At 40.4% G+C, this 25,160-nt stretch overlaps 3 protein-coding genes across 7 annotated transcripts; all 3 read left to right on the forward strand.

Annotated features, from left to right (window-relative positions):
* The first annotated feature begins 287 nt into the window (after window positions 1-287).
* Window positions 288-5,972, forward strand: LOC112274762 (granule-bound starch synthase 2, chloroplastic/amyloplastic). 3 transcript variants are annotated; one of them, XM_024504501.3, is made up of 8 exons: window positions 288-1,034; window positions 1,925-2,342; window positions 2,699-2,763; window positions 2,979-3,056; window positions 3,334-3,444; window positions 3,671-3,715; window positions 3,927-4,100; window positions 4,469-5,972. In XM_024504501.3, exons 1-8 carry the CDS (start codon window positions 717-719, stop codon window positions 5,423-5,425), a joined length of 2,166 nt encoding a protein of 721 aa, XP_024360269.1. In that variant the 5' UTR covers window positions 288-716; the 3' UTR covers window positions 5,426-5,972. The 3 variants fall into 3 exon arrangements, with proteins under 3 accessions (XP_024360269.1, XP_090102194.1, XP_090102195.1); XM_090246068.1 differs by having other exon boundaries at window positions 474-1,034; window positions 1,905-2,342; XM_090246069.1 differs by having other exon boundaries at window positions 737-1,034; window positions 1,817-2,342.
* A 1,711-nt stretch (window positions 5,973-7,683) lies between these two features.
* LOC112274761 (uncharacterized) lies at window positions 7,684-11,376 on the forward strand. Of its 2 annotated transcripts, none has more exons than XM_024504499.2 (7): window positions 7,684-7,842; window positions 8,138-8,229; window positions 8,444-8,543; window positions 8,811-8,958; window positions 9,088-9,783; window positions 9,997-10,130; window positions 10,311-11,376. In XM_024504499.2, the coding sequence occupies exons 1-7, from the start codon at window positions 7,724-7,726 to the stop codon at window positions 11,269-11,271; spliced, it is 2,250 nt and encodes a 749-aa protein (XP_024360267.1). In that variant the 5' UTR covers window positions 7,684-7,723; the 3' UTR covers window positions 11,272-11,376. The 2 variants fall into 2 exon arrangements, with proteins under 2 accessions (XP_024360267.1, XP_024360268.1); XM_024504500.3 differs by having other exon boundaries at window positions 7,702-7,842; window positions 8,816-8,958.
* Window positions 11,377-16,487: 5,111 nt separating this feature from the next.
* LOC112274759 (ARF guanine-nucleotide exchange factor GNOM) lies at window positions 16,488-24,876 on the forward strand. 2 transcript variants are annotated; one of them, XM_024504497.3, is made up of 12 exons: window positions 16,488-16,618; window positions 16,890-17,575; window positions 17,714-17,971; window positions 18,202-19,253; window positions 19,656-19,962; window positions 20,297-20,617; window positions 21,135-21,468; window positions 21,725-22,857; window positions 23,138-23,413; window positions 23,773-24,050; window positions 24,244-24,461; window positions 24,634-24,876. In XM_024504497.3, the coding sequence occupies exons 2-10, from the start codon at window positions 17,069-17,071 to the stop codon at window positions 24,031-24,033; spliced, it is 4,449 nt and encodes a 1,482-aa protein (XP_024360265.1). In that variant the 5' UTR covers window positions 16,488-16,618; window positions 16,890-17,068; the 3' UTR covers window positions 24,034-24,050; window positions 24,244-24,461; window positions 24,634-24,876. The 2 variants fall into 2 exon arrangements, with proteins under 2 accessions (XP_024360265.1, XP_024360266.1); XM_024504498.3 differs by lacking the exon at window positions 16,488-16,618 and having other exon boundaries at window positions 16,865-17,575; window positions 23,773-24,034.
* Window positions 24,877-25,160: the final 284 nt, after the last annotated feature.

Genomic DNA, 25,160 nt, shown 5'->3' on the forward strand with positions numbered 1-25,160 from the left:
CAACCAAAAGCAGCACAAAGCCGTCCACGCTATCGGATGACGTGCCACGAGTGGCCCACGTAGCAACAGACCGCGACGGAGCAGTGTGAAGAGAGCCATTCCTCGTCCCTTTCAGAGGATGTTCTCGTAATAATAATATAACTCGCGGAGTGAGACGGGGCCATTCGCTCCGAGTGGAATCGCGATGAATCAGGTCTTGCGAAAATAGTTGAATTTTTTACGGTGTTGTAGAATTTGGCAAAGCATAATTAATGGTTGGCAGTGAGTGAGCGAGTGAGTGTTAGTTTTGTAATGAAGTTTGTGACGCGGAGTGTGTCTTGGACTTCGACGATGGGGCTTGAGTGATGTGGACGACGAGTGAGGAGGAGGAGAAATCCGTTTCGGAGTTCATTGTTGTGGAATTTGATGTTGAGAGTGTGTGTGTGTGTGTGTGTTGAGTGGGTGAGGGTGTCTGGAGTTGCAATGTGGGAGGAAGAGCAAGCAGTGGTGCAGGTGAGAGAGAGTGAGAGCGAGTAGAGAGGCAAGAGGCGGCCATAGCGTGTAGGCAATTGGAGGTGAAGGTCGTGATCTGTTGTGCGACTTGGCGTTGCGAGATTGTGGTGGGAATGTGACCTTGGAGCGGTGAGTGCTTGGGGTGCGAGCAATTGTTGTGGAGGCGGCAGAATTTGGAAGGTGGGAGTAAGGGTGTTGGTGATTTGGTTGGGGTGGGGTGAGAGATGGAGGCAAGCGTGGCAATGGCGATGCTGGAATGTACAGCGTCGTTGCCGTCGACGCTCTGCACATCCTCCTCAGGGAAAATTTCGAGCTCGGTGTCGGGGACGGGGTTGGCATGCTTTCCCATGCAGGGGAGAAGTTGGGCCAAGTTGAAGCAATGCCATGGGGGGATGTGGAAGGGAGCGCATCGGAGGACCGTGATTACCAGAGCACAGGTCGGGAAGAAAGGGCCCGCGGGTGGTGGAGGAAGGAAGGATAGGGGGGTGATGTTGGATGAGAGCAAGAAGTTGCTGGCAATGCAGAAGGAGTTGCTTGATAAGGTGCGGTAGTTCTCGTCTTCTCCCTCCTACTCACTTTACTGTCACACTCGTTGTTGCAAGGCTGCGTGTGGGTAGCTAAGGATAGTTCCGGTAATTCTGTGACCCCGTGCCGAATTTATTGCAGGAAGTAGATTTTCCAATTTTGTCTTTTGTTTTTTCGTTCAAGAACCTGCTTTCTGCCGGATTCGTAGCACTTGGTTTTTGCAATCGACTATAGTACTTTGTTGTGGCTCTTCCAGCGATTAGTTCTTGAAGTTAGACGAGTTCAGCAGCTCGCGTTAAAAGCCGGTCTTACATTTAACCCGCTGATATAGTACCAAGTTTTCATTTCTTTGCCAAGATGTCCTAATCGGAAGTAAGATGCGGAACTACCTTGTGGTTGCAGTTTTATCCTTTGCGTTGTTGGATTATCAAATTCAGCTGCTCTAACATCTAAAAGAGCAGTCCACTTTGGGTAGGGAATTGTCACGAGGGAAAAGGCTAGACGCTTGAGTCGCAGAGCGGTTATGATTCTTTATCATTGTTGATTGAAATAGTAGTGTTTTGAAGACTAGAATTGGTTGTCGCTTACATGGGAACGTACTCGCCAAAAACGGGAAAAACTAGTCGTGTTCAGACATGTGGATGTTCTCAATCAGTGGCGATTTTGATGTAGTATGTTCACATCAGTCAATATGCTCGTGACTATGTAAGTTGTTTACCTTCGACTTCATATGAATTTAGTTAAATGAATGAATGTAGCGGGTAGAACTTACTTGGCATTGATTGTTCCATGACATCAGAGAAACCTTCAATTGATGGGAGCTTGGCAAGTCGACTTCCTCAAACATAGCGTCGCGTTTCACTAGCTACACTCTAAACTTTGAGCAGTTTGTTGAGGAATTTTGCAGATTGAGGAGAGGCAGAAGTTGTTATCTTCGTCAGGCCAACCTTCAGCTAGTATTGGTGTTGATCAATTGAGCGAACCTAAACCTAGCATATCTCAGTCAACTGTGGAAGTTTCTGAAGCTTCCTCTAGCACACAGACGGCCCCTTCTGAAACATCCGATAGGTCTGGTAGTGCTGTTGCTCAGCCTTATTCTCCTGGGATCAGTATGCCTGATGGGCAGCAGAAAGAAAGTACAGATTTTCACAGTGACCATGGTCGTGTGGGCACTGCTGGCAATGTTTCAGAGATGCCTCAACCAGCAGCAGTTGAGGCCGAAGCTGCAGCGCCTAGTGAAGCTGAAAAGCCACCCCCATTGGCTGGACCTAATGTGATGAACGTCATCGTCGTTGCTGCGGAATGCGCGCCGTGGTCTAAAACAGGTTAGTTTTGTTGGTTGGATGAGAAGTTGCTCTATTATATTGTTGCGTTTGTAGAACACAGAACTGTTTTTGATGAACAAGCCAAGCAGATATTCAAGGCTATATCTGAAGAAGACCTTAGGAATTTCGAAAAGCATTTTGTTTCTTTCTTCGCATTGTCCAGTTTCCAGATCGTTGAGATCTTCCTTCATTGCACCTTTATATTTTATTATAATTAAACCACTTTGTTTGAATTGTAGTCAATAGGTCTGGATAATTCTTCATCAAAGATAAGGCTTAATACTTCGTTTTTTGAACCTCTTTTGGACGTTCATTAATGTGTATTACGAAGGGGTGTTTTTTCTTGCATTGTGAAGGGGGTTTGGGGGACGTTGTGGGAGCACTTCCTAAGGCGCTCGCTCGCAGGGGTCATCGCGTAATGGTAAGTTTTTCTTTTTCTCGCCAAGTTTAAGTCTTTTTTTGCAGTTAACTATAATTGTAGAAAATATCCTGGTCTGTGTCAGCTGTTGAGAAGTTCCATTTATTGAAGATTTAGAGTTGTCAGATGATTGATCGAAAGGTAAAATGACGATCATATTCTTATTCAATGCGAGGTGCAGATTTTCTCGTTACTGATATTGTGTGTCCTACCCGCAGGTTGTGGCACCTCGATACAGTAATTATAATGATGCATGGGAAACAGGAATACGCAGGATTTACAATGTGTCTGGACAGGTAACCTGTCATCCTTCTGGCGTCTGTGTTGTAAAAAAAATAATAATAATCATAAAAAGAAAAAAGAAAAAAGAAAAAAGAAGCTTACATCAATTTATCTCACATTTGTGTCCACATTTTTTGGATATGTGCTGTTGGTATTACTTTTGAATGTGGTTGGGACTGGCAGGTGTAAGCTGGAATGAGCACTGCGAAATATTTTGCAATCCCCAATTTATTTTTATTTTTGTGGAGTACATGAGAATCTGCGTGTTTCAGCCATGAGTTGATTTTGCAGGATATGGAGGTTGGATATTTTCATTGTTTCTTGGACGGTGTTGATTATGTTTTTATTGACAATCCTATCTTTCATGCATATGCCAACAACATCTATGGCGGATCACGAGAGGTACTTAACACTTGCCATTTGAGCTTAATTGCCGGAAAATTGAGGCGTCCTTTCGGTTGTTGACGATGAACTAGTGGCGCAAGAATCCAATTCGCATTTGATCCTAATTAGGTGCTTCTTGGGTTTTGTCACAAACATGTAGGTCATATTTAGAACATTGTAGTTCTGAGCGCTCTTGGTGCAATTAGTTTTTGACAGTGTTGGAAAATTTCTGTCTGAACTACAGGATGTGCTGAATCGCATGATTCTACTCAGCAAAGCTGCTGTGGAGGTTAGTATTTGAGTCCAACTTTTAAAAGAGTTCTAAGGCTTATTACGTAGGCCAGCAGTCTTGTGTTCCGATAACCTGATGCTTTTAAAAACTGGTCTGGCTTTGATTTCTGGGCCGAAACATCCGAGAATATAGGTTTCATTAAAGTTCAAGTTAAGACAGAATTAGTTCCCTACGAGAGTATGACGTATGTTTTAACGTTTTTGTGCAGACCCCATGGCATGTCCCTTGCGGTGGTGTGTGCTATGGTGATGGAAACCTAGTATTCATTGCCAACGACTGGCATACAGCGTTGGTACCGGTTTATCTGCAGGCTCACTATCGGGATAACGGTTACATGAAATTCGCTCGATCAGTGCTGGTCATTCATAATATGGCTCATCAGGTAGGGTTGCATTTCATCTGATTTGTCTGCTTTTTGGGCAAGCAATTGCGTTGAAAGGTCTAAGTAAAGAATCGGTACAAGTCACTTCCAGCTCGTCCTAGTCCTGGAAATCTTGTGTGTTACAGTCGTCCATGATGCTCATCTAGAACTAATTCAGGTTAACGAATTAGTTCTTCGTGGCTAATCTTTTCTACATAAGTAATGGAATTACAGAATAGAAATAGATTGTAGTTTTCAGATTGTCAAAAGTCCTATCTGATTAAGATGAAGAGCAGTAAAGTGTTTTTTTTTTTTTTTTTTTTTTTTTTGTTTTGTTGAAGTGAATGATTACCTGAACTCTCTTGAATTACCGTGTTTCCTTAACACAGGGGAGGGGACCACTGAAGGACTATGGAAAATTAGGTCTACCTGATCACTATATCAGTAAATTTCGGCTTTACGATCCGCAAGGAGGGGAGCACAACAACATCTTCATGGCAGGTCTCATTACAGCACACCGCATCGTAACTGTAAGCCATGGCTATGCATGGGAGGTACAAACACCGGAGGGAGGTTGGGGATTGGATGGGGTAATCAGGGACCACAACTGGAAGCTGAGAGGTGTAGTGAATGGTATCGATGACAAAGAATGGAATCCAGATTTAGATGTCCATCTGAAAAGTGATGGTTACACCAATTACGACATCGAAACTTTAGATTCTGGCAAAGCGGCATGCAAGGCAGCGTTGCAGAAAGAATTGGGATTTCCAGTGCGTCCTGAGGTGCCTTTGCTTGGATTCATAGGCCGGCTCGACTCCCAAAAGGGAATAGATATAATAGCACAGGCCATGCCATGGCTGGTGACCCAGGATATCCAACTGGTAATGCTTGGAACCGGACGCAAAGATTACGAAGACATGTTGCGACATTTTGAGGGTGCATATCGGGACAAAGTGCGGGGATGGGTCGGTTTTTCTGTGCAGACGGCCCATAGAATCACTGCTGGTGTCGATATTTTGTTGATGCCGTCCAGATTCGAGCCATGTGGACTGAACCAGCTGTACGCAATGCGCTACGGCACAGTACCAGTTGTGCATGCTGTTGGTGGTCTGAAGGACACAGTGCAGCAATTCAACCCCTTCAATGAATCAGGCCTGGGATGGACCTTCGACGGCCTGAACGCAGATGCTTTTATCCACGCCCTTGGAAATGCCATGTGGACCTACCTTGATTTCAAGACTAGCTGGAAGGGTATCCAGCAACGAGGCATGTCCCAGAACTTGAGCTGGGACCACGCAGCCCAGCAGTACGAGGAAGTCCTCCTTGCAGCCAAGTACACTTGGTAACCAACTTGTCTCAGCTCTGCCATTTGTGCAGCACATTAACTTCTTATGGATTTTCTCGCAATCGTCTCTGGCGAGCTTCTTCATCGCTGCATCAGATCACATTTCAATCTGGAGCTGTAGATATATTTTTGCGTTGCAAATGCTGGTGATCTAGTTCAGGATCTCCACCTCCAAGCTGAGTCCAGTTTATCAGCTGGATTTTAGTGCGTGGAGGGGATTATCGAAGTTTGAAAATCCTCTTTCCTTGAAAGGTGCACACTCATCTGGCAAAGGCTACCATTTTTGGTTCCTTCCTGTCTGAAGGCATCCTACAGCTCTATTTCTCAAGGTGGGTAGCTTTTCCAAGGTCTGAAATGGGGAGGGTCAAATTGAGCTGATAAGATTGTATCGTAACATGATAAGGAGGCGCCCTACTAATTGATGTTAAAGGATGAGTGACCACTCTGGAATAGCTTGTGAAGACATGGAATACATGCTTCTTGTTATTATGCAAGTCTGGAATTGCATTCTTTTATTTGTAATCAGATCCTTTTTTACCACTTTGTAACTCAGCTGTTGTTGGTTTTTGTTTTAGTAGTAGGAAGCTGTTCCGAATACTAGAAACTTGAAGCTCTGAGTAGTGGATGAGTACAAATTTTTCTTGAAATGATTTCTTGTGGATGACTTGTTTTCTATGGTGTTTGTTGTAATTCATAATTGAGAATCAACTGCGCAGTTTTTAAAAACATATGAACATACACATACATATATTTGTCTGAAAAATAAATCAATGAATGCATAAGCACAGAAGTTTATTCAATTTGTTTTAGGTTTTTAATTTAAGCAAAGTGGGGATCAATTTTTTAAAATATTCAATGTATTAGTTATATTTTTAATGAATTCATGTCATTTCATTTATATATATATATATATATATATATAGATATACACACATATGTACTAGCAGAAATCCGTGCCTTTATGCATTGAATTTTTTTGCATTGCTATCCATCCATATTCTCTTATTTCCCATATTTCTTTATTTCTATGTTCTTGTATTCTTTATGTTCCCAAAGTTCTTATGCTCCTTTATTCATAGCTGATTGGAAGCCAACTTTGTCTCTTTGTATTATATTATGTTGTTACATTACATAGATAGTAGTGGAAACCAATGCTATTGGGCATTGCAATTACTTCCTCACAGCCAATTAAAAAGCTTCTTTGTCTCTTTGTGTTATACCCAAGCTGTCTCATATAATTGATATATATATATATATGTATAAATATATATAGGAAATTGTTAAATCAACTGAGGTATTTACTAAATTGATTTACCCATCATCATTGATTATTAACCAATGTTGATTTGGAAGCAGAGAATTTTTTGATGATAGTTAGAATGAGTGAATCAATTTAGTTAATGTTTGGATCAATTCAACAATTCCCTATCTATATATATATATATATATAAAATAATAATGTTCCCACATTCCCATGCTCTTGTGTTCCCACATTCCTTATATTCCCATAGTTTCTACACTCTCTTCTTCAAGACCAATCAAAAGCTATCTTTGTCTTCCATCCATGCTGTTTTATTATTAGTAAATGTTTTATGATTTATTTTATTTGGTTGTAAATTACATGTGTTTTAAATAAAAAGTTAAACTTTGTACAAATCTTCATGTCAGAGGACATAAAAGAGGTATATACACTAATCTAAACTTTCATAAAATTTTATTATTATTACAATATGGCAACATCATTTCAATGCACGAACTGTATTAGTTAATTAATATTGTGAAGTTTCATGAGGGCCTTTAAATATTTTGATAAAAATTTCAAAAAATAATTTTCATATAATGCAATTAGGGCAGCGTAGTTTCAAAATCTATTTTCTCATTTCACACCATGTGTTGAAGCTAGAATGCAGTGGATTTTAGTGTGAACTTGTATTTCCATGCCCACAACTCATGATATTGATTTAATAAAAGTAAAAAATAAAAAAAATCGTGAAGTTGAATTCTAAGAGCAAGATCCTAAAATTTATTGGCGAGCTAATAGGGCCTGGGTTTCCTTCAATAAGTTTAAAAGCACTTTTCACACACCCATCTGGTAGTGAAGAGAACACATTCCGATGAAGAGCAGGCGTCACGAAGGCGACATGTTCTGCAATGGAACAGTGCTAGATCAGCACATGTACGTTCCAGCGCAGAATAGCCGTATCCTACACGACGTGTTCTGTATCAGAACAGCCTTGGAGGTGCAGAGGGACCATGTTCGAAGCTGAATACCTGCTTGCCGTTGTTGTTGTTGTTCCTTATGGATACTTGTTGCTCTACAATGGCAGCCATGGCGGACGCTACCACGGTGCGGAAGCCGCGGGTGCGCGCTCTGCGTTGGCTGGCGGGGATTGTAATACGTTACTCCCAGATCATGAGGTATTCAAGCAAGTTCCTATGGCATTTTGCATTTGTCCGACACTTTTTAGGTCATAGACTGCGGACCATGTCCCTCTCCTCACCTCGCTCCATCATCCCATATGCTTAATTGCTTGAATCTTCGGTTTCTTGGCATCCACTAGTACGTAATGCTCATCGTTACTGCCAATCGCTGCGGCAGCAAAATAAAGACAGCTATTGTAGATCGCAATCGTGTGTTTATAACTGCATTCCACGGATGATGATGGATTTTACGTGATATATATGTTTTTTGCTTTCTTCGGTTGGATGGCAGTGGAATCTGCTATACTGCAGGTTTGATCACGGTGTTTCTTTTGCCGGTGTTGTCAAAGCCAACCTATATCTCGGAGAATGCGCTTATGCCAGGTTTAACTCCATTCCGGAACGTGTAATCTTTGATGAACATTCATCTTTAAACAGTACGTTGAAACTTGGACAAGCATTTTGCCGACGTATGTTAGATTTTATTTATTTATTTATTTATTTATTTTTCTCAAAACCCATGGGATTTATATTGTTGATCACATCATTCAGTTATATGGACTTAAGGTAAAAGCACGCTTGTGGATTGTGTATGTAGGATCGGCTAATTCTGTTTTTACCCCCAAAAGCGCCACGGATGCCAGATTAATAGCTGAGGAACTTCACAACATGGTGGCTGAAAGTAGCGATGGATATATGTGAGCTCAAGCTCAAAGTATAGCTTTTTGTAGCTTAAATTTTTTCCTATCGTTTGATTTATGATTGCTTTTCAATAACCTTTCATTCCAAGCTTTTATGTAGACCTGTATTTGCATTTGGGTTTAAGTGTGAGTTATGATTTACTATCCTACATATTAAGTCCTTGAATAAATTTTTTCGTTTGTTTTCTTTTGGTTTTTTTTTTTCCGGGTCGACCTCTTAACTATTACCTACATGCAGCTTTCTGAAAGAGGCAGTTGATGCAGGGCAGTTCGAAAATGGGCAATCAACCGTATGTCAGCAATTGGTGCAGATTTTTATCTACACACTTTTACCCATCGAGAAAAGCCTTTCACATCTATGCGTTTCTTCTCAAGCCCACAGCAGATGCCACGAAACTGGAACTCCACTAGGGTATGTATAAATGCAAAGCTTCAAGTGTTTTTTGATGACCGTAATGGTATCATGTGTAAGATGCCTTGCTTAGTTTTACTGTCTCAGTGTTATTTGATTAATACTTTTCGTGATCTTTCTATGCTCCAGGATGGGGATCTGGGAGTGAATACTGTGGGCATCATCAAAGCCCCAAGAGCAGAAGGAAATGAAGCAGTAGTGCTGGTGACCCCTTTCACCTTAGATGGAGGAAAACTATCCTCTGCTGATAAACTGACCTTGTCGTTTGGAATGGCATTATTTGAGCTCTACGGCAGTGCAAATTGGTTGGCCAGAGATGTTATTTGGGTCTTGGCAGATGCTCGCTGTGATTCTCACACTGCAGTAGCTGCATGGCTTGAAGAATATCATGAACCCAAGCTTCATTTTTTAAGCGCGGCTGAGCTTGCCCATCTGTATGGACAAATCACTGACGGGATGGGCGATGCATCTGTACTGGAATTCAAGCGTGCGGGCTTCATATCAGCTGGTTTGGTTTTTCAAGTGTCGGCAGGGAACAGAGGACAAGTTGATTCTATCAAAGTTTCTGCCGAAGGGCCCAATGGGCAGATGCCAAACTTGGATCTCATCAATATTATTAATACATTAGCTCAATGGAGGCGCCTGAATATTCATTTGGACGACATCATAGGTGTGCGAGAATCAGCTTTACTTCGTGGACTTGGTGGAGTAATTGAAAATATAGGCTACATTGCAGGGAAAGTGCATGGGGACTGGGGCTTTGTCATGAGTGCTTCCTCGTATGTGGAAAGCTTTGCGACTCTCTGCGCATCTTTCTTAAATCAGGTATGCTTTGCATGTTGCTGTGGGAGGCATGATGAACTCAGTGAATGTATGACGGAGAATTGAGCTGAGAGGTAGTGTGCTATAATAATCTCCACTGTCTTCAAGGGGTGGTCTATTCGAACACGATTTTGTTCCTCTGCTGTTTCCTCCAAGCTCTACTGTTGATCTGAATGACAATATACATGACATTAATGTTTTGTTGTACTTTTTCAGGCGATTGGACGGTCAACTGGTGCTCATGGGGCATTTAGGGATTACCAAATTGATGCAGTGACACTGAACATGTTTGCGGGTGGTGATTTGGAGAGTTCGAGTTATCAGATCGATTTGTTTACCAGATATGGCAGGTTCGTATTCTTAAACTTCTCTTGCTTTGTTCCATTGCGAGAGAGAGAGAGAGAGATAGAGAATCAAATCAAATCAAATGGGGTTAGGCTGTTGTAGGGATCTTGATTGGCGATATTATTCATCTTCAGTCCTTTTGTTTCAACATTTTCGCATGTTCATCCTCTTCTGGTTTGCGCCAGGCTTGTGGAGGGAGTCATGCGCTCGGTGAACAACTTGCTGGAGAAGTTTCACCAATCCTTTTTTCTGTATCTTCTTTGTAGTCCAAGCAAGTTTGTATCGGTGGGCCTGTACATGATTCCTCTTGGCCTTCTTCTTATTACACTTCCTCTTGGGGCAGCAGCTCTCAACTCTGCTTTAAATAAAGCAGATGAAATTGGTCCAACGTCGGACTCTCAAGTTCTGAATCCACATTCTACCAACGCAAGCATTCCAAAAAGTACTACAACCAAGGTTGTGGGAGAGTCGAAGGAAAATGCAGGTCGATGGCGACGCGCGATTTTGGTTGTGAGTGTTGTCCAATTGTTGGCATTTGTTATTGCGCTTTTACCACCTATAGTGTCGTCGTTTGTGGATATACTTGAGACGAGTTTAGCCTCTTCAACTACCAGTACTCCAGTTGGTGGATTCACTTCAGCGAGCTTGAGAATGTTGTTATGGGCAGTTGTGGCTCTTGTAAGCCCCTTTGTGGCATTAAGTTTTCTTCCTAGTGCCGAACCGGGAGATTGGATGGCTGTCAAAGCTTTGGTGCTAGGGATATCCACTATAGGTCTAGTTGTAATGTCCCAGGTTGACTTTGCTGTGTCTCTGATTGGAGCTGTAGTGCTCGTACCAACATGTCTCTGCACTTCACCAATGAGAGATATTTGGGGAAGTTCTACAAAAGCCCAGCAGAAAGAACAAAGTTTCTTAGGACGTATTTCTTTGTTTTTAGGAATCATAGTCACTATTTTGGGGTCACCACCTGTTCTCCTTGCGGCTGTCGCTGCGTTCCTCTTAGATAACTCCCATTGGATAGTCAGTTTTGAGAGACTCTGGGAATGGACAGAATTGCTGTGGTCCGGAGGTAGTGCACTTTACATCTTTATTATGATCGTGTATCTTCCCTCTTCCTATCTTTCTATTTATATTTTGTTCTCTTAGACGTCAATCTGAAATCTTATTAGGACATTTAGAATCATGGTCTATAGTACGACCCTTGTAACATGCAGAGAATCAAGCATTTTAATCACAGATCAATTTCACCTATGATGTGCGCTCAAGTTGAAATAATGTGGTAGATGTGAAGGCTTCATTTGTCAAGTGGAGTTTATATTCGTTATCAACGATTGCAAGAAAGTAATTGTGCTCGAATTGTCCTTGATTTGTGCCTAATCACACCAATGGTGCTTTATGTAGCAAAAACAGCCATGTTGTTTTGAAAATTTATGTGCGAGTTTTAAAACGCCTCTTGCAGTGGTAATAGTTAATATCTCTGTTCATGTGTTTCAAGATTTCTCCGTCTTGAGTTCACAAGGCTGAGAACAACAATGGCAGTTCCGCAGTCGGACCTGAATAATGCACACCTTCCCGCGCAGGGGAAACTGTTTTCGTACGTAAATTGTTTTTGCTCATCTGTCCAAGTGCCAAGTAGCGCATGCATCCCGTTCGCTGGAAAAGCTACAGAATGTATCTCTCTCCTGTGAATGGTTTTGCTTGCAGCATTTAGGCTCTCGTCAACTTGCGTTGTCTGGGATCTAACAGTTTGCTAGCAGGTACAGCAGCTGGCGCGTTTTGAATGATCCGACGAGCCATTCACAGGAGAGAGAGATACAAATACTGGCCATGTTAGTGGCACAGCTTCTGCCAAGGTTCTAGGTTCGTTTCCTTTCTTTTTTTGCTTGTTTCTCACACTAACTAAAATTCAGCTTGATCCTTACGAAACAGTAGTGAAAGTGAAATTGCAATGACCCTAGATTAATCAGCTGGGAATTCAAGGATTGAGAAGTGAAGCTAAATATCTGTTATACTACCCAGGTGAGTATCCATTTGAATGGCATTGAGCCATTACATGTACATCTTCTCCCCACTCTTTCTGCAGAAGTCTGACATTCTGTCCCACATGGTCATGACTTTCTCGTAGAAAGACAGGTCGTTGTTGATGAGGCACTGGTTGATTTGGCAGTTTTCCGTGTTCTTCACATCTAAGTGATCAGTCTCTGTTCTGCACACTGGTATTCACGCCTTCTCCGCATGCCCCATCTTGATCCTCAACCTACCGCGCAGTTCGAGTCACATATAGTGTTCCTATGTAGTCTTGCACGCCTTCTTTGTAGTTTTGTACAGAGTTCGGGTGCGGCTTGCTTTAGGTGAAGGTCGGGTCTTGAAGATCCCACCAGCCCAATCCGCCCTTGAAAGGCTGTATTTTTAGAGGGAAGAAAACACCAATAAATGTGCATTTGCAACTTCTTCAAAATTATCAAATCCAATAGATGGTTCATAGTGTTGGCCCATTCTAAAAAGATGTGGTTGAATGCTACGCCAGTGGTAAGGATCGATTTTGACCCTGGGAATGGGAAGGATGGGGGATACATTGGTGGAAATGGAGAAAACTGAGAAAAACTTGGTGGAGCCGTCCAGCACTGTCAATAAAAGCGTTAATTGTAGGAGTTTGTCAGAGAAGTGGATATTGTTATCATGGTAGTGCCTTCTTACGTGAAGCAGGTGGTGGGACGGGGTGCTTCCGTGGAAGGACTGGAATTGGGAAGGACGTAATTTCTTTGTGTCTATTTGTTGCCTAGACTAGATGTGTGGGAAGGTGGCACTGGACTCGATTCCTCCTTTGTTTGTTGCCAAATCTGGATTTATGGAAGATCGCCGCTGGATTGTCGTAAAATCTAGGTAAGTTTCTGAATGTGATTATGCTTCCCATAGCCTTCTTTGGGTGCTGGGTATGACTGATGTACAAGCAGTTTTTGTGCTACTTTTCCAATGGCACTGAGGTTGTCATGGAGCTTGTTGTCCAATTGAGTGGGTGGTGTTGTAGTTGCTCATGGACGGCTTGCATTTTGAATAGTGCTTCACTAGTTACCAATCACATCTGAGACTAGAATTGCTTGCAAATGGGATTGTAAATGTACTGCAGTATATGTTGGTCTTGCATACCAAAAGAGCAAAATCTTTCTGCAAGTAGGTCGGAACTTGAAGTTTGGAGAAGCTATGATGGGTCATTATGCTAAATTATTTAAAAGTCATAGTGCAAGCATGCTAATGTTGCTTTTCATGCATTTCCATGCCTTACTTATTTGACGTTGTAGTGTACAGTGAGAAGTGTTAACTTAGGAATAAGGTGAGAGACCAGTTCATTACCAAAGTCATCTCCATGTTCCTAATTTTGCTTAGAACTGGATCTTTACATCATACCATATACAAGTGAGAGAAAACATGATGGCAACTCCATTCATTTGAATGTCATTTGATTTTTATTGCTCAAATAGTTTTTCATAAGAAAACTATGTATAAAGATTAAATGTTACTTTTATATATTATGAGTTCATCAAATTTAGAGTTGACTTTCTTATGCAAACATAACATATATATATATATATATATTCAAAAAAATAAAAGAACTCAAATATAAATCTTTAAATGAATAATTTTAAGAGAAATTGTATATGATTTAGTATTTTTTTTTGCAGAGAAGATTTTATTTACAAAATAAACATCGATTTTAGAGTAAATCTTCCAAATACTTGAACTATTTTGGTAAACAGAAGCAAGAAGTACAAAAAAAATATATCAAGTAAATAATTTTATTTAAAACTAGAAACTATAAAATTTAAGCAGAAACTAAAATATTAAAAATCTTAATATAGGATAGATCTATGAGTATCTTTGAATGTATTTTGTTGCAATATAAACTTCTCAATAAATTTGCTAATGAATATATCTGGGAAGCCACAAAAGAAACACCTTATAATTTAGAGACTTGATTTGTATGCATTTTGGTCCTTCAAAAGCTTTTGCATAATTTTTATCATTAACTAATACATATACAGGCAAGATAAAGGCCATTTTTAATCCTGTTGACATCTTTCCTATAGATTCTAAAATATGCAAGACATATAATTAATTATAGATCCAATAATACCTTTATACTTTTAAACTTTAAAATGAACATTGATTTTCTTTCTTTTTTTCTTCTTGGTTGTATATAATTACATTGTATTTTGACAAAGCTATTTAAATTTTCATCTTAAGAAATTTAAAAAAATATGGTGGAATCAGCAATACTCTCTTTCTTTCATTGAACATAAGTAGAAGGAAAAAAAAAGAAAAAAAAATCAGGCTTGTTGTGCATTAATTTTGTTTACCACCAATAAAAGTAATTAATTAAGAGAATATAAAGATAGCAAGAATATTTTTGAAAATTCTACTACTTTATTTGATCGTTCTTATTGCAAGATAATATGAAAAATATAATCATATGTATTAAAAAACCAAAGCAAAAGTTTATTGGTATCAGGTCTAATTTTTTTTAAATTTATTAACAAAAGACAATTTTTCACCAAGTTCTAGTTTCAAAGTCAATCAATTCAAGCCTATTAAATTATATTTTATAAAAATATGACTATATCAATTAAGGAATTCTTGGTCTTAATCATTTCAGAAATAATAAAATCTAGTATGTCAAAAAAGTATGTCAAAAAATTGGTTTGCCTAATTATAATGAAAGAGAGTATGTATAGTAATCCTTATATAACACCATCTTATAAATTTCTTATATAATCATAGAAACCTCCTCTTAGCATCATAGAATAATTTTGTTTAGAATTTCAAATTTATGTATTTTGTGTTATAAGACTTTAATATAGTCCATAATATAATATATTGTATTTGCTTCAAAATTTGATCCATATTATGTTTAAAGGTAGTTGATAATTTCTTAAAACTAATGATATATATATATATATATATATATATATATATTTACATTTGTAAAAGGCCATTGAATTATTTAGAAGTGTATATATATATATATATATATATATATATATAATCTTTTACGTAACACATAAAATAACATTTATTTGACTATTATAATAATATTGCATATAACTTTCATTTAAAACCTTATAGTTTTCACATGATAACAATGATTGGAATAAATAAACTTTACATCATTTGCAAATTTTTTTTTTTCATGTTCAATGAGATAAAGCACCAACATAAAGATTGGTGATTTTATAAAGTACCATTGTAGTTTGTTAAAATTTATTTAATATCTTTTAATATATTTCTACTACAAAAAGTTATAAAATAGTTTTGAATTCAATTTATATTGATAATACTAATATTAAAATTAAAATTTAATCCTATATTTAAATAAATAGATAAGTGTAAATAGATTGGCAGATCGGCTCTGTGCCCCTTCAATTGTGCATTATATTCACTATCTATTACTGAATTTCAAACATTTTATTCCATTCATTTTAAAAATATTATAATCTGTGAATTTGAGGCAATCTACTTGTACTCATATATTATATGTTTTTTTATATTCTAAGTAGAAATATAGCTAACTCAATAAAATCTTTACAATATTTCGAATAAATCCGTGATTAGTATGATATGAAAAGTCAACTGAGTTGGAATATCATTTGTGGTTGATGTAGATTTTATTAATACCTTTTCAATATTTTTGCCGCTTGTCAGTAAAATATTACTTTATACAGAAATTGAAAGAATTAGTTTTGAGTAAAAAAGATGTGATTAACCTTATCTTTGCTATTTTTTTTGTTTGAAAACAAGAGATAACCTTAATAACTTTATTTCATAACATTGACCATTTTTTCAAAGTAAATAAATTGTATTCCCTTGGTTATCACATTATTTTATCTAGTAAAAAATTAATTAGAAATGCAAGAAACTAATACTATAATTCATTATTGGAATAGAAAAAAAAATCAAACAAACAAACAAACAAAGTATAAAACAGAGTGAATTTAAATTATAATATACAAAATAATCTTGGTCGTACGTTCAGTAATAAATTTTAAATATGTAAATTCGAAATTGCACAAAAAAAGAATTGGGATTCCATTATTTCGGAATAAGAATACATTCAAAGCATTTTGTTAAATTTAATTTTGGGGACAAACAAGGAGAACCTCTAAGGGCACACAAAGTGATAAGCCCCACAATAGACCCAGGTAACTCTAAATCATCATGTGTTCGAACCTCGCCAGCGGATGTAAACAAGGCGCCATTAGAGGGAGGGATGGACTGTGTGAGGAATGAGGGGACTCTATCACTCACAGCGCGCGTCCGCTTTTCTGATGAAGTAAGTAAATGACTATGACACTGTGTGACCGCGTGGGCCCCGGAGTTGCGTCATGTATGTGGTACCTTACCGTCCTGCTTGGTCTGTGACGATTACGAGTCCAGTCGAGCGGAATCGGAATTGCAATCAGGATCGCTGCGTATTCTATAGGACGTGGACTCAATGCAGGTGATTGAGGTTGTATGTGGGAAAGTTATTTGTATGGATGTTCGAGGAGTTTGTGCATTGCCTCAGTGGGGTTGTTTTTGTTTTGTTTTGTTTTTGTTTTTGTTTTTGTTTTTTTTTTTGTGAGTGTTGGTGTTGCTTCTTTTTTTCCTGGTGTTGTTGTTTAGATTGTTGCCTTTGAGGACGACGGTGATGCGGGCGTACGTGCGTTGTCGGTAGGTTGCGGCGAGGGGATTGATGTGGCGTAGGTGAGAGTTTTGGTTGTGGATTGTAGATCCAAGGATTGAAGGACGGCGGCGCTTTCCAGGTTAGGGCGAGGAGCGTTGCTTGCGAGTATGGGGCGAGGCGGTGTCGTAGTGCAGGGGTGATGTGCGCGGGAGCAGATTGAGGGAGGGATGAAGAGAGGAACAGGATTGATTGGGAGTGAAGGTGATAGTAAGGAATAGAGAGGAAATGGGCCGATCAACGCAAAACCCTAGTACCAGCATGGAGGGATCAGCGGGGGGCGAGGGATGGGGGAAGACGAGGCTCAACGGCGGAGCTGTGGCATGTATGATGAACGTGGAGGTGAGTGCGGTGTTGGCCGTGATGCGTCGGAATGCGCGATGGGCGGGACGTTACATGGCGAGCGACGATCAGCTGGAGCATCCGCTCATCAGGTCGCTCAAGAGTCTCAGACGGCGAATTTTCACGTGGCATCTGCAGCAGCCGTGGCACACAATTAAACCTGCCTTATACTTGTCCCCCTTTCTCGATGTCATCCGGTCTGATGAAACTGGCGCCCAGATTACAGGAATCGCTCTTTCTGCAGTGTACAAAATTATTACATTACAGGTTTTTGATGTTCATACCATGCAGGTGGATGTTGCAATGCATATGATTGTAGATGCCGTCACTAGCTGCAGGTTCGAGGTCACCGACCCTGCCTCAGAGGAGGTCGTTTTGATGAAAATTTTGCAGGTGATGTTTGCACTCCAATGACCTTAGTTCAAAATCCTAAACCTACCGTTGTTAAATTAGTTTCTGATATGTTGGATTACATCTGTTTAAGCTATGGTGTTTTTGCTTACAACTTCACGTATCATGTTATCTCTGCAGGTACTTCTTGCATGTATGAGAAGTGGAGCGGGTGCAGTTTTGAGCAACCGGGATGTATGCAATGTTTTGAACACAAGTTTTCGTGTGGTCCACCAAGCTGGCAGCAAGGGAGAGCTCTTGCTACGCACAGCACGCCACACAATGCATGAGCTTGTTCGAGCTGTCTTCTCTCATCTTCCATCTTTGAATGTGACCCCCGCTCTTATTGCTCTTCCGAGCAACAACCCCGAGGCTGCATCCAGTAATGGTGCTGTCTATGTAAGTGTTATTCCTGTAGCCATATCTACTCCAGAAACTAGAGTCGATTAAATTTGAAAATGGATGACTATTCCTTTACATGAATGACCATTTGAATAGCTAATTCTTCTTGCATAATTTTTGTAACTGGGGGTTCATTTTGAGTTCTACTTGACGGTTCCGTCGTTCTTTTCCGCTTCACAAAACATTTGATTAGGAGTTGATTGTGCCCAAGCTGGTTGTTATTGCAGGATGCATCTGAAACAAACGTGGATAGTGAAGTGGCTGGTAATGGTGAACTAGCAGATTATGAAGGGGTTGAGACATTTAGCGAAGATGGGTCTAGAGGGTTTCCCTACTCTGGGAGTAACGGTCAAAGTAGAAGTGTTATGGTCACCGATCAAATTAGCGCCATTGAACCGTATGGCATACCGTGTATGGTTGAGATTTTCAGTTTTCTGTGTTCACTCTTGAACATTGCAGATCCTCAAAGCCCGGGACAAGCTGTATTAGCCAGCGATGAAGACGTACCTCACTTTGCACTTTTGCTGATTAATTCCGCAATAGAGCTTGGAGGAGAGTCGTTTAGCCGCCACCCGAAGCTACTGGCCTTGGTCCAAGATGAGCTGTTCAGAAACCTAATGTTGATGGGGCTTTCACCTAATCCCTTGGTCCTGTCGATGGTTTGTGGAATCGTCTTGAACCTGTATCATCATCTCCGTACTGCTTTAAAACTTCAATTGGAGGCATTTTTCTCCTTTATCTTGATTCGGCTTGCATCAGGAAATTATGGCGCGACGCATCAGCAACAAGAAGTTGCCATGGAAGCTATTGTAGATTTTTGTCGGCAACCTACCTTCATGCCTGAAATGTACGCAAACTTCGACTGTGATATCACTCTGAGCAACACTTTTGAGGATCTGGGTAACCTGCTTTCGAAGAGTGCCTTCCCAGTCAATTGCCCTTTATCTGCCATGCATGTACTGGCACTGGAAGGCATTCTTGCCGTTGTCCACAGTATGGCCGACCGGGTTGATTCTGGAGCCTCAGCACTTACATCTAGCACTTTATCTATGGTAGCTGAGAATCAGGAATACGTTCCGTTCTGGACGTTGAAATGCGAGAATTATGAAGATCCTGTTAGTTGGGTTGACCATGTAAAGCATCAGAAGTATGTCAAGCGCCGGCTTATGATTGGGGCAGATCACTTTAATAGAGACCCAAAGAAGGGGCTGGAGTTTCTTCAAGGCATCAGATTGCTTCCTGCAAAATTGGATCCCAAGAGCGTAGCTTGCTTCTTTAGGTACGCCAGTCTGCAAAGACAATCACAGCACCCTTTAGTAAACTTTATTGCAAGAGTTGAACTTTCTGATTCGATTGGGATTCCAGTTAGTTATATTAAGAGGTAGGATGCGACGATATTTGTCGTTCAATAGGACGAAGGAAAAGAAAAAAAGTGGTTGTTTTTTGCGGATATTGGTCATTGGCATACCAGTTCTTTTAGAGGTGCTGCACCCAAGCTGTAACACCAAGAAACATTTCAAACCATCAAGTTTTCTTCATCTCTACGACATGATACCTATCTGGTATTTGTGTTGTATACTGAACAGCGGACTTGACTGAGTACTTTACTTCTATATATTTCTGATTTGAAGCTTGATTAGGGCTTGTTACTGAAATTCATGATTTGATATCTTGCTTTCAGGTACACCACAGACCTAAACAAGGATCTTCTGGGAGATTTTTTGGGAGACCCTGATGATTTTTGTCTGAAAGTGTTGGAGGAATTTGCTGGTACTTTTAACTTCAGTGAAATGGGTATTGATGGTGCTTTGCGGACTTTCTTGGAGAGCTTTCGGTTGCCTGGAGAAGCACAAAAAATCCACAGGGTTTTGGAAGCCTTTTCAGAAAGGTATTATCACCAATCGAAGGGCATTTTTGCCAACAAAGATGCCGCGTTTGTGCTGTCATACTCGGTCATTATGCTCAACACCGATCAGCACAACGTGCAGGTTAGTTATTTCAACTATCTCTCAATGAACTCTTTTTGTTTGTAGGTGCGTCTTTGTGCATGAGCTCTGATGTAATCGCACTACTTGCTTGAAGTTGCAAGTTCTCTTGTGATTAGAAATATCCTTTTAATTTCAAGTGCGGTTTTGGGATTTCACTGATTTTTAGTAACTGTGAATGTCCTCGTTAGTTGAACACTGTTTTGTAATACCCAACTGCCGTCTAAGCTCTGATGTGGCACGCCATTACTTTTCTGAATGGTTTTGTCTTTTATGACTTATGGCTTGCAAATGCTTATTCCAAGTTACCTAATTATCTGTCGCTGTCTGTAAGTAGGTGAAGAAGAAAATGACCGAGGAGGACTTTATTAAGAATTTACGAAGTATAAACGATGGTCAAGACTTGCCTCGTAAAATGCTCTCTGAACTCTACCATTCTATCGTAAGAAGTGAAATCAAAATATCATATGATGGTGGAACTGGTGTTTCTGAGTTGACTCACAGTCGGTGGGTTGATTTGATGCGCCGTTCTATTACAACGACTCCCTATATCACCTGCGATTCACGACCTCTCCTCGACCATGACATGTTTGCTATCATTTCTGGCCCAACAATCGCTGCTATTTCTGTGGTGTTTGACCATGCTGATGATGAAGAGGTGTGTAAACAGGTTCTTAAAACATGTCTGGAAATGTTAACGTGATAATTTAGCGTTAAGTCTGAGATTATGTTCCAAATTTTGACAAAGTTTTCAGTCGAGCAGGTTGTATATGATGGTGAATGTTTCATCTTCAGGTTACAGCATGAGAGATTTTCAAACAGATCTGCGAATAAGTGTTGTAGATTATATTTTTGATGCCTTGAGAGTGAACATTCTTTGAATGATATAAGAACTTCAAAAGTTGTCCATATTGTAGGTTGAGATAATTTATTATTGCTGGCAAAGTTTTGAAAGTAGCGTTGGGCAGGATTCTCCTTAGCTTGTTAAGTTGTTTTTACTGAGTCTTGCCCCCTTGCGATTATTATTACTGACTTGCAGAATTTATTTGGTGGTGGGTTTAGGTCCTTGTTTCACATAAAAAATGTGAGAATTTTATTTATCGGTCCTACTGGCTCGCGGGTATTGTACGACTGAAAGGCTGCAACTAATTTAGTTCTGCTCTTTGTCTGATTAGGTCCTGCGATCCTGTGTTGAGGGTTTTCTTGCTGTTGCCAAGATTTGCGCTAGTCATCGATTGCAAGATGTCTTGGACGACCTTGTAGTTTCTCTTTGCAAGTTCACTACTTTGCTCAATCCCTTGGCTTCTGCTGAAGAACCAGTGGTTGCTTTTGGTGATGACACTAAAGCTCGCATGGCGGCTATCACTGTGTTTTCAATTGCAAACAAATTTGGAGATTTTATTCGCACTGGCTGGCGCAACATCCTGGATTGTATTTTACGTCTGCACAAGTTAGGACTTCTACCTTCCCGGGTTCCCAGTGATCCAGTAGAAGACTCCGACCTGGTCGGTGAGTAGCATATTTACACCTTATGGCGTGGGTATGCTAGACGGTGTTCTTATGTACTTCAATGATTGTTTTCCTTTTCGACGTGCAAGCTAGCATGGTCTATGTATAACCATGAGGATAATTAAGTTTGAAGAACAGTCGATTGAACTTTGTGTCAGGCTAATTTTGTACTCCTTGAAGTTATAATGCGATTTTTGGCATTGTTGAGCAGTAGCATATCACGAAGTTCTTGAACTGAATTAGGAAATTTGCGCAGGTGATTCTGTGCAAGGTAAACTTGCAGGGAGTACATCGGGAATGGCCTCGATGCCTGTGACAGGAAATCGACGGCGCTCCACTGGCTTAATGTCCAGATTTAGCCAGTTACTCTCCCTGGATGCTGATGAGCCGCGATTTGCTCCCACAGAGCATCAGCTAGCTGCTCAACAACGAACATTGCGCACAATTGAGTCTTGTCACATCGACCAAATTTTCACGGATAGTAAATTTTTGCAAGCTGAATCACTGCAACAGTTGGCGAGGGCGCTTGTCTGGGCCGCTGGGAGGCCCCAAAAGAATGGAGGCTCGAGTGAGGACGAGGACACTGCAGTCTTTTGCTTAGAGCTTCTGTTTGCGATTACTTTGAATAATCGGGACCGCATTATGCTGCTATGGCAAGGCGTTTATGATCACATGGCAGGCATTGTTCAAACAACTGTTGTTCCTGGTTTGTTGGTTGAGAAGGCAGTATTTGGGCTCTTGAGAATTTGCCAGCGTTTGCTTCCATATAAAGAGGACTTGGCCGAGGAGCTTCTGAGGTCGCTACAACTCATTTTGAAGCTTGATGCTCGGGTAGCAGATGCATTTTGTGAAAGAATAACTCAGGAAGTAATGGTGCTGGTGAGGGAAAACTCTGGGCACATCAAATCACCCATGGGCTGGCGTACTGTCTCATCTCTTCTCTCCATTACCGCCCGACATCCTGAAGCCTCCGATCCTGGATTTGAGGCACTTTCATTCATCATGCAAGATGGGGCTCACCTAACTCCTGCCAACTATGTTCTATGTTTGGATGCTGCACGCGCATTTGCTGAAGCCAGAGTTGGTGGAATTGAAAGGTCGATTAGAGCACTAGATCTTCTTTCAGACTCTGTAGGATGTCTCAAAAGGTGGTCCAAAGCGAAATCTGCGAGTACAGGACTATCTACCTCTGAGGTTGTGGAAGGATCTTCTCGCTTTTCACAAGAGTTGGCTGAGATGTGGCTAAGATTAGCACAAGGACTGAGGAGAGTTTGCCTTGAGCAGAGAGAGGAAGTGCGAAATTATGCCATAATTTGTTTGCAGCGCTGCCTTGCTGCTGCTGGCAGTATTGCTCTGACCCCAACAATGTGGATACAGTCCTTCGAACAGGTCTGCTTTCTTGCACAATCCTCAAAGAAGCGTGTTTCTTTGTTTGCATTTCTGATTACTATTGTAGTTGTGTTTTTGGGTAGTCGCTCTCAGTGGCTCAGTTTCTTGGTTACTAATTGTTACAAGAAAGAAAGTTCTTCATGCTGTTGGATTGGTTTTTTGTGACGTATTTGCCAATAATATCTTTGTGAGTTCTGATCCTGAGTCTCTTGCCTTGTACTTCAGTCAGGAATTTCCTCTGTTCTAATTTGCGTTGCTTGTTTTCTGATCATGTCATCAGGTGGTCTTAACTTTAATGGATGAGCTGTTGGATATTGCCGTTAGATACCCGCCAAAGGAATACAGAGGCATGGAGAGTACATTAATCCATGCTGTAAAATTCCTCTCGAATTTTTATTTACAGTTTCTTGATCAGTTTGCACAATTACCTACATTCCGTACTACGTGGACTCAGGTTTTGAATCGTATGGAGATGTATATGAATGCAAAGCTTCGCAGTAGGAATACTGAGAAACTTCAGGAACTCGTACCTGAGCTTCTTCGGAATATATTGAAGGTGAGGCATACTGGGTTAATTTATCTTCACATATTTATTTTCACCCTGGTTTCTTTTACCGCAAATTGAAGTGCTAGTCAGTACTCCCTGTTGATTATGAGTTGTCAGAATAAAGTCACATGGCACAACTGCAACTGAAAGCGAAACTAGGTGGACATGTGGCTGGCTTTACGTGTTGCTTGAGTTCAATGTGTTATTATGGGTTCAAATCTGCCACTCTTTTATCCCTGTTATGGGTTTCCAATTCAAATTCTTCTCGTCTCTAGATTTGTTGTTTGCAGAGCTTCCGTCCATCTTTCCACTATCCATGGTTAGTTGCATCTTCAATGACATATTTGTCGCAAAAACTTGTATTGCAGGTCATGCACGGTCGCAAGATCTTAGTGCAGTCAAGCACATCAAGTGGAGACAGCTTTTGGGAGTTAACCTGGCAGCTTATGCGAAGTATTTCCCCTTCTTTGGAACCAGACCTTTTAAATGAACCTATTTCAGAGGAGGGCAGAGATGCTCCCGCAGACCTCAATGGATCAACAGTAGCTGAACCAGGTACTGACGCAGCTAGCTTACCCTCGGAGGATCAAGGCACAGAAGAGCATGAGTCATTTGAAGAAACGCAATGATGTATGTCGACCAAAGAGTGAGAAATTCTTTCATTACCATGACTTTGGAAAATTATTTGATGCTATAATTTGCATGTATTTGAAGTTATGTGTGCTTTGGTTACATGTCTGTCCATGCAGTCGATTTGAATCGTTCGCCTGTTATTCCTCAATGTAGGTGACTAAAAATGATTTTTACTCTGGAATTAACGAACACTCTCATTGTTACAGGTTTAGGATTAACCCCGCATAGAATTAGAGCAATCAAGGTACCTGAATGCATTTGAGTTCACATCGTATGCAAATGGAGCTTTCCATATTGTATGAAGCTACTTGGGGCCCATTTTGAAGGGTATCGCTGTTGCGCTGTTAAATCTTTTCCATCTGCTCATCAAACCACAGTTTGTGAAGGCATTTCACAACCTCGTGCATTTAGATGTGGGTTGAATGTAAGTTTCAACAGCCCTCATTTCGGAACTTGTACATGACTTATTTCATGTCGATTGTTTTTGAATGAAATCTATCTTGTACGTCATGGTGATTGAATTACAGTCACTTGTTTGTCTACTTGTTTACATTTCATAAGTTTGGAATGACGGACTCTTTTTAATTTTTTCGCAGGTTATATTGGGAATCTGCCCTAGCCCAAATGGCGCAGCTATTCTCGAAGTCACGGTCGCAATTTAGTGTACATTAGGTTTGAGGAGGTCCGTTGCAGCTCGAGGACCTGAGCAGATTTCGATAGGGTCAAGATCTATGTGAACTGCATATTGTCTTGATGTACCTTTTCATGATTTGTGGGGCTTGGTGCCTACTTGATTGATCAGATGAGTCACTTTGTGAATACATTGAACTTTTGTTGAAGTGTTACTCATTCGGTACATAATGGAACAAAAATCCAGAACTATCATGTACCCTCTGTAAGTCATGTGATTGTAGCATGGCGTGGGTAGAATTTGGTAGACCGCATATTATGCCCCAGAACGCTCTCTGAACCAACTGCTGCTGAGTGGATCAGTAACAACTCTCAATGGACCATACATCTCTCAGTGCTCTACATTCCCAAGCGCTAAACCCACTATTTTTCACACCTTGTCAAGGTTATTGAAACATAAACGTAATTTTTACGCCAAAGTTACCTGCCTCAT

Source organism: Physcomitrium patens, chromosome 22 (genome assembly GCF_059467195.1).
Source record: "Physcomitrium patens ecotype Gransden chromosome 22, ASM5946719v1, whole genome shotgun sequence".
NCBI lineage: Eukaryota > Viridiplantae > Streptophyta > Bryopsida > Funariales > Funariaceae > Physcomitrium > Physcomitrium patens.

Excerpts from the sequence above, each read along its gene's own strand:
- LOC112274762 (XM_024504501.3), top strand. The coding sequence starts at position 717 with ATGGAGGCAAGCGTGGCAATGGCGATGCTGGAATGTACAGCGTCGTTG. Across the intron at positions 2,343-2,698 it reads CGCGCCGTGGTCTAAAACAG|GGGGTTTGGGGGACGTTGTG; the intron begins GTTAGTTTTGTT and ends TGCATTGTGAAG. Across the intron at positions 3,057-3,333 it reads TTTACAATGTGTCTGGACAG|GATATGGAGGTTGGATATTT; the intron begins GTAACCTGTCAT and ends TTGATTTTGCAG.
- LOC112274761 (XM_024504499.2), top strand. The coding sequence starts at position 7,724 with ATGGATACTTGTTGCTCTACAATGGCAGCCATGGCGGACGCTACCACG. Across the intron at positions 8,230-8,443 it reads GGAGAATGCGCTTATGCCAG|GATCGGCTAATTCTGTTTTT; the intron begins GTTTAACTCCAT and ends TTGTGTATGTAG. Across the intron at positions 8,959-9,087 it reads GAAACTGGAACTCCACTAGG|GATGGGGATCTGGGAGTGAA; the intron begins GTATGTATAAAT and ends TCTATGCTCCAG.
- LOC112274759 (XM_024504497.3), top strand. The coding sequence starts at position 17,069 with ATGGGCCGATCAACGCAAAACCCTAGTACCAGCATGGAGGGATCAGCG. Across the intron at positions 19,963-20,296 it reads CCGATCAGCACAACGTGCAG|GTGAAGAAGAAAATGACCGA; the intron begins GTTAGTTATTTC and ends GTCTGTAAGTAG. Across the intron at positions 21,469-21,724 it reads AGAAGACTCCGACCTGGTCG|GTGATTCTGTGCAAGGTAAA; the intron begins GTGAGTAGCATA and ends AAATTTGCGCAG.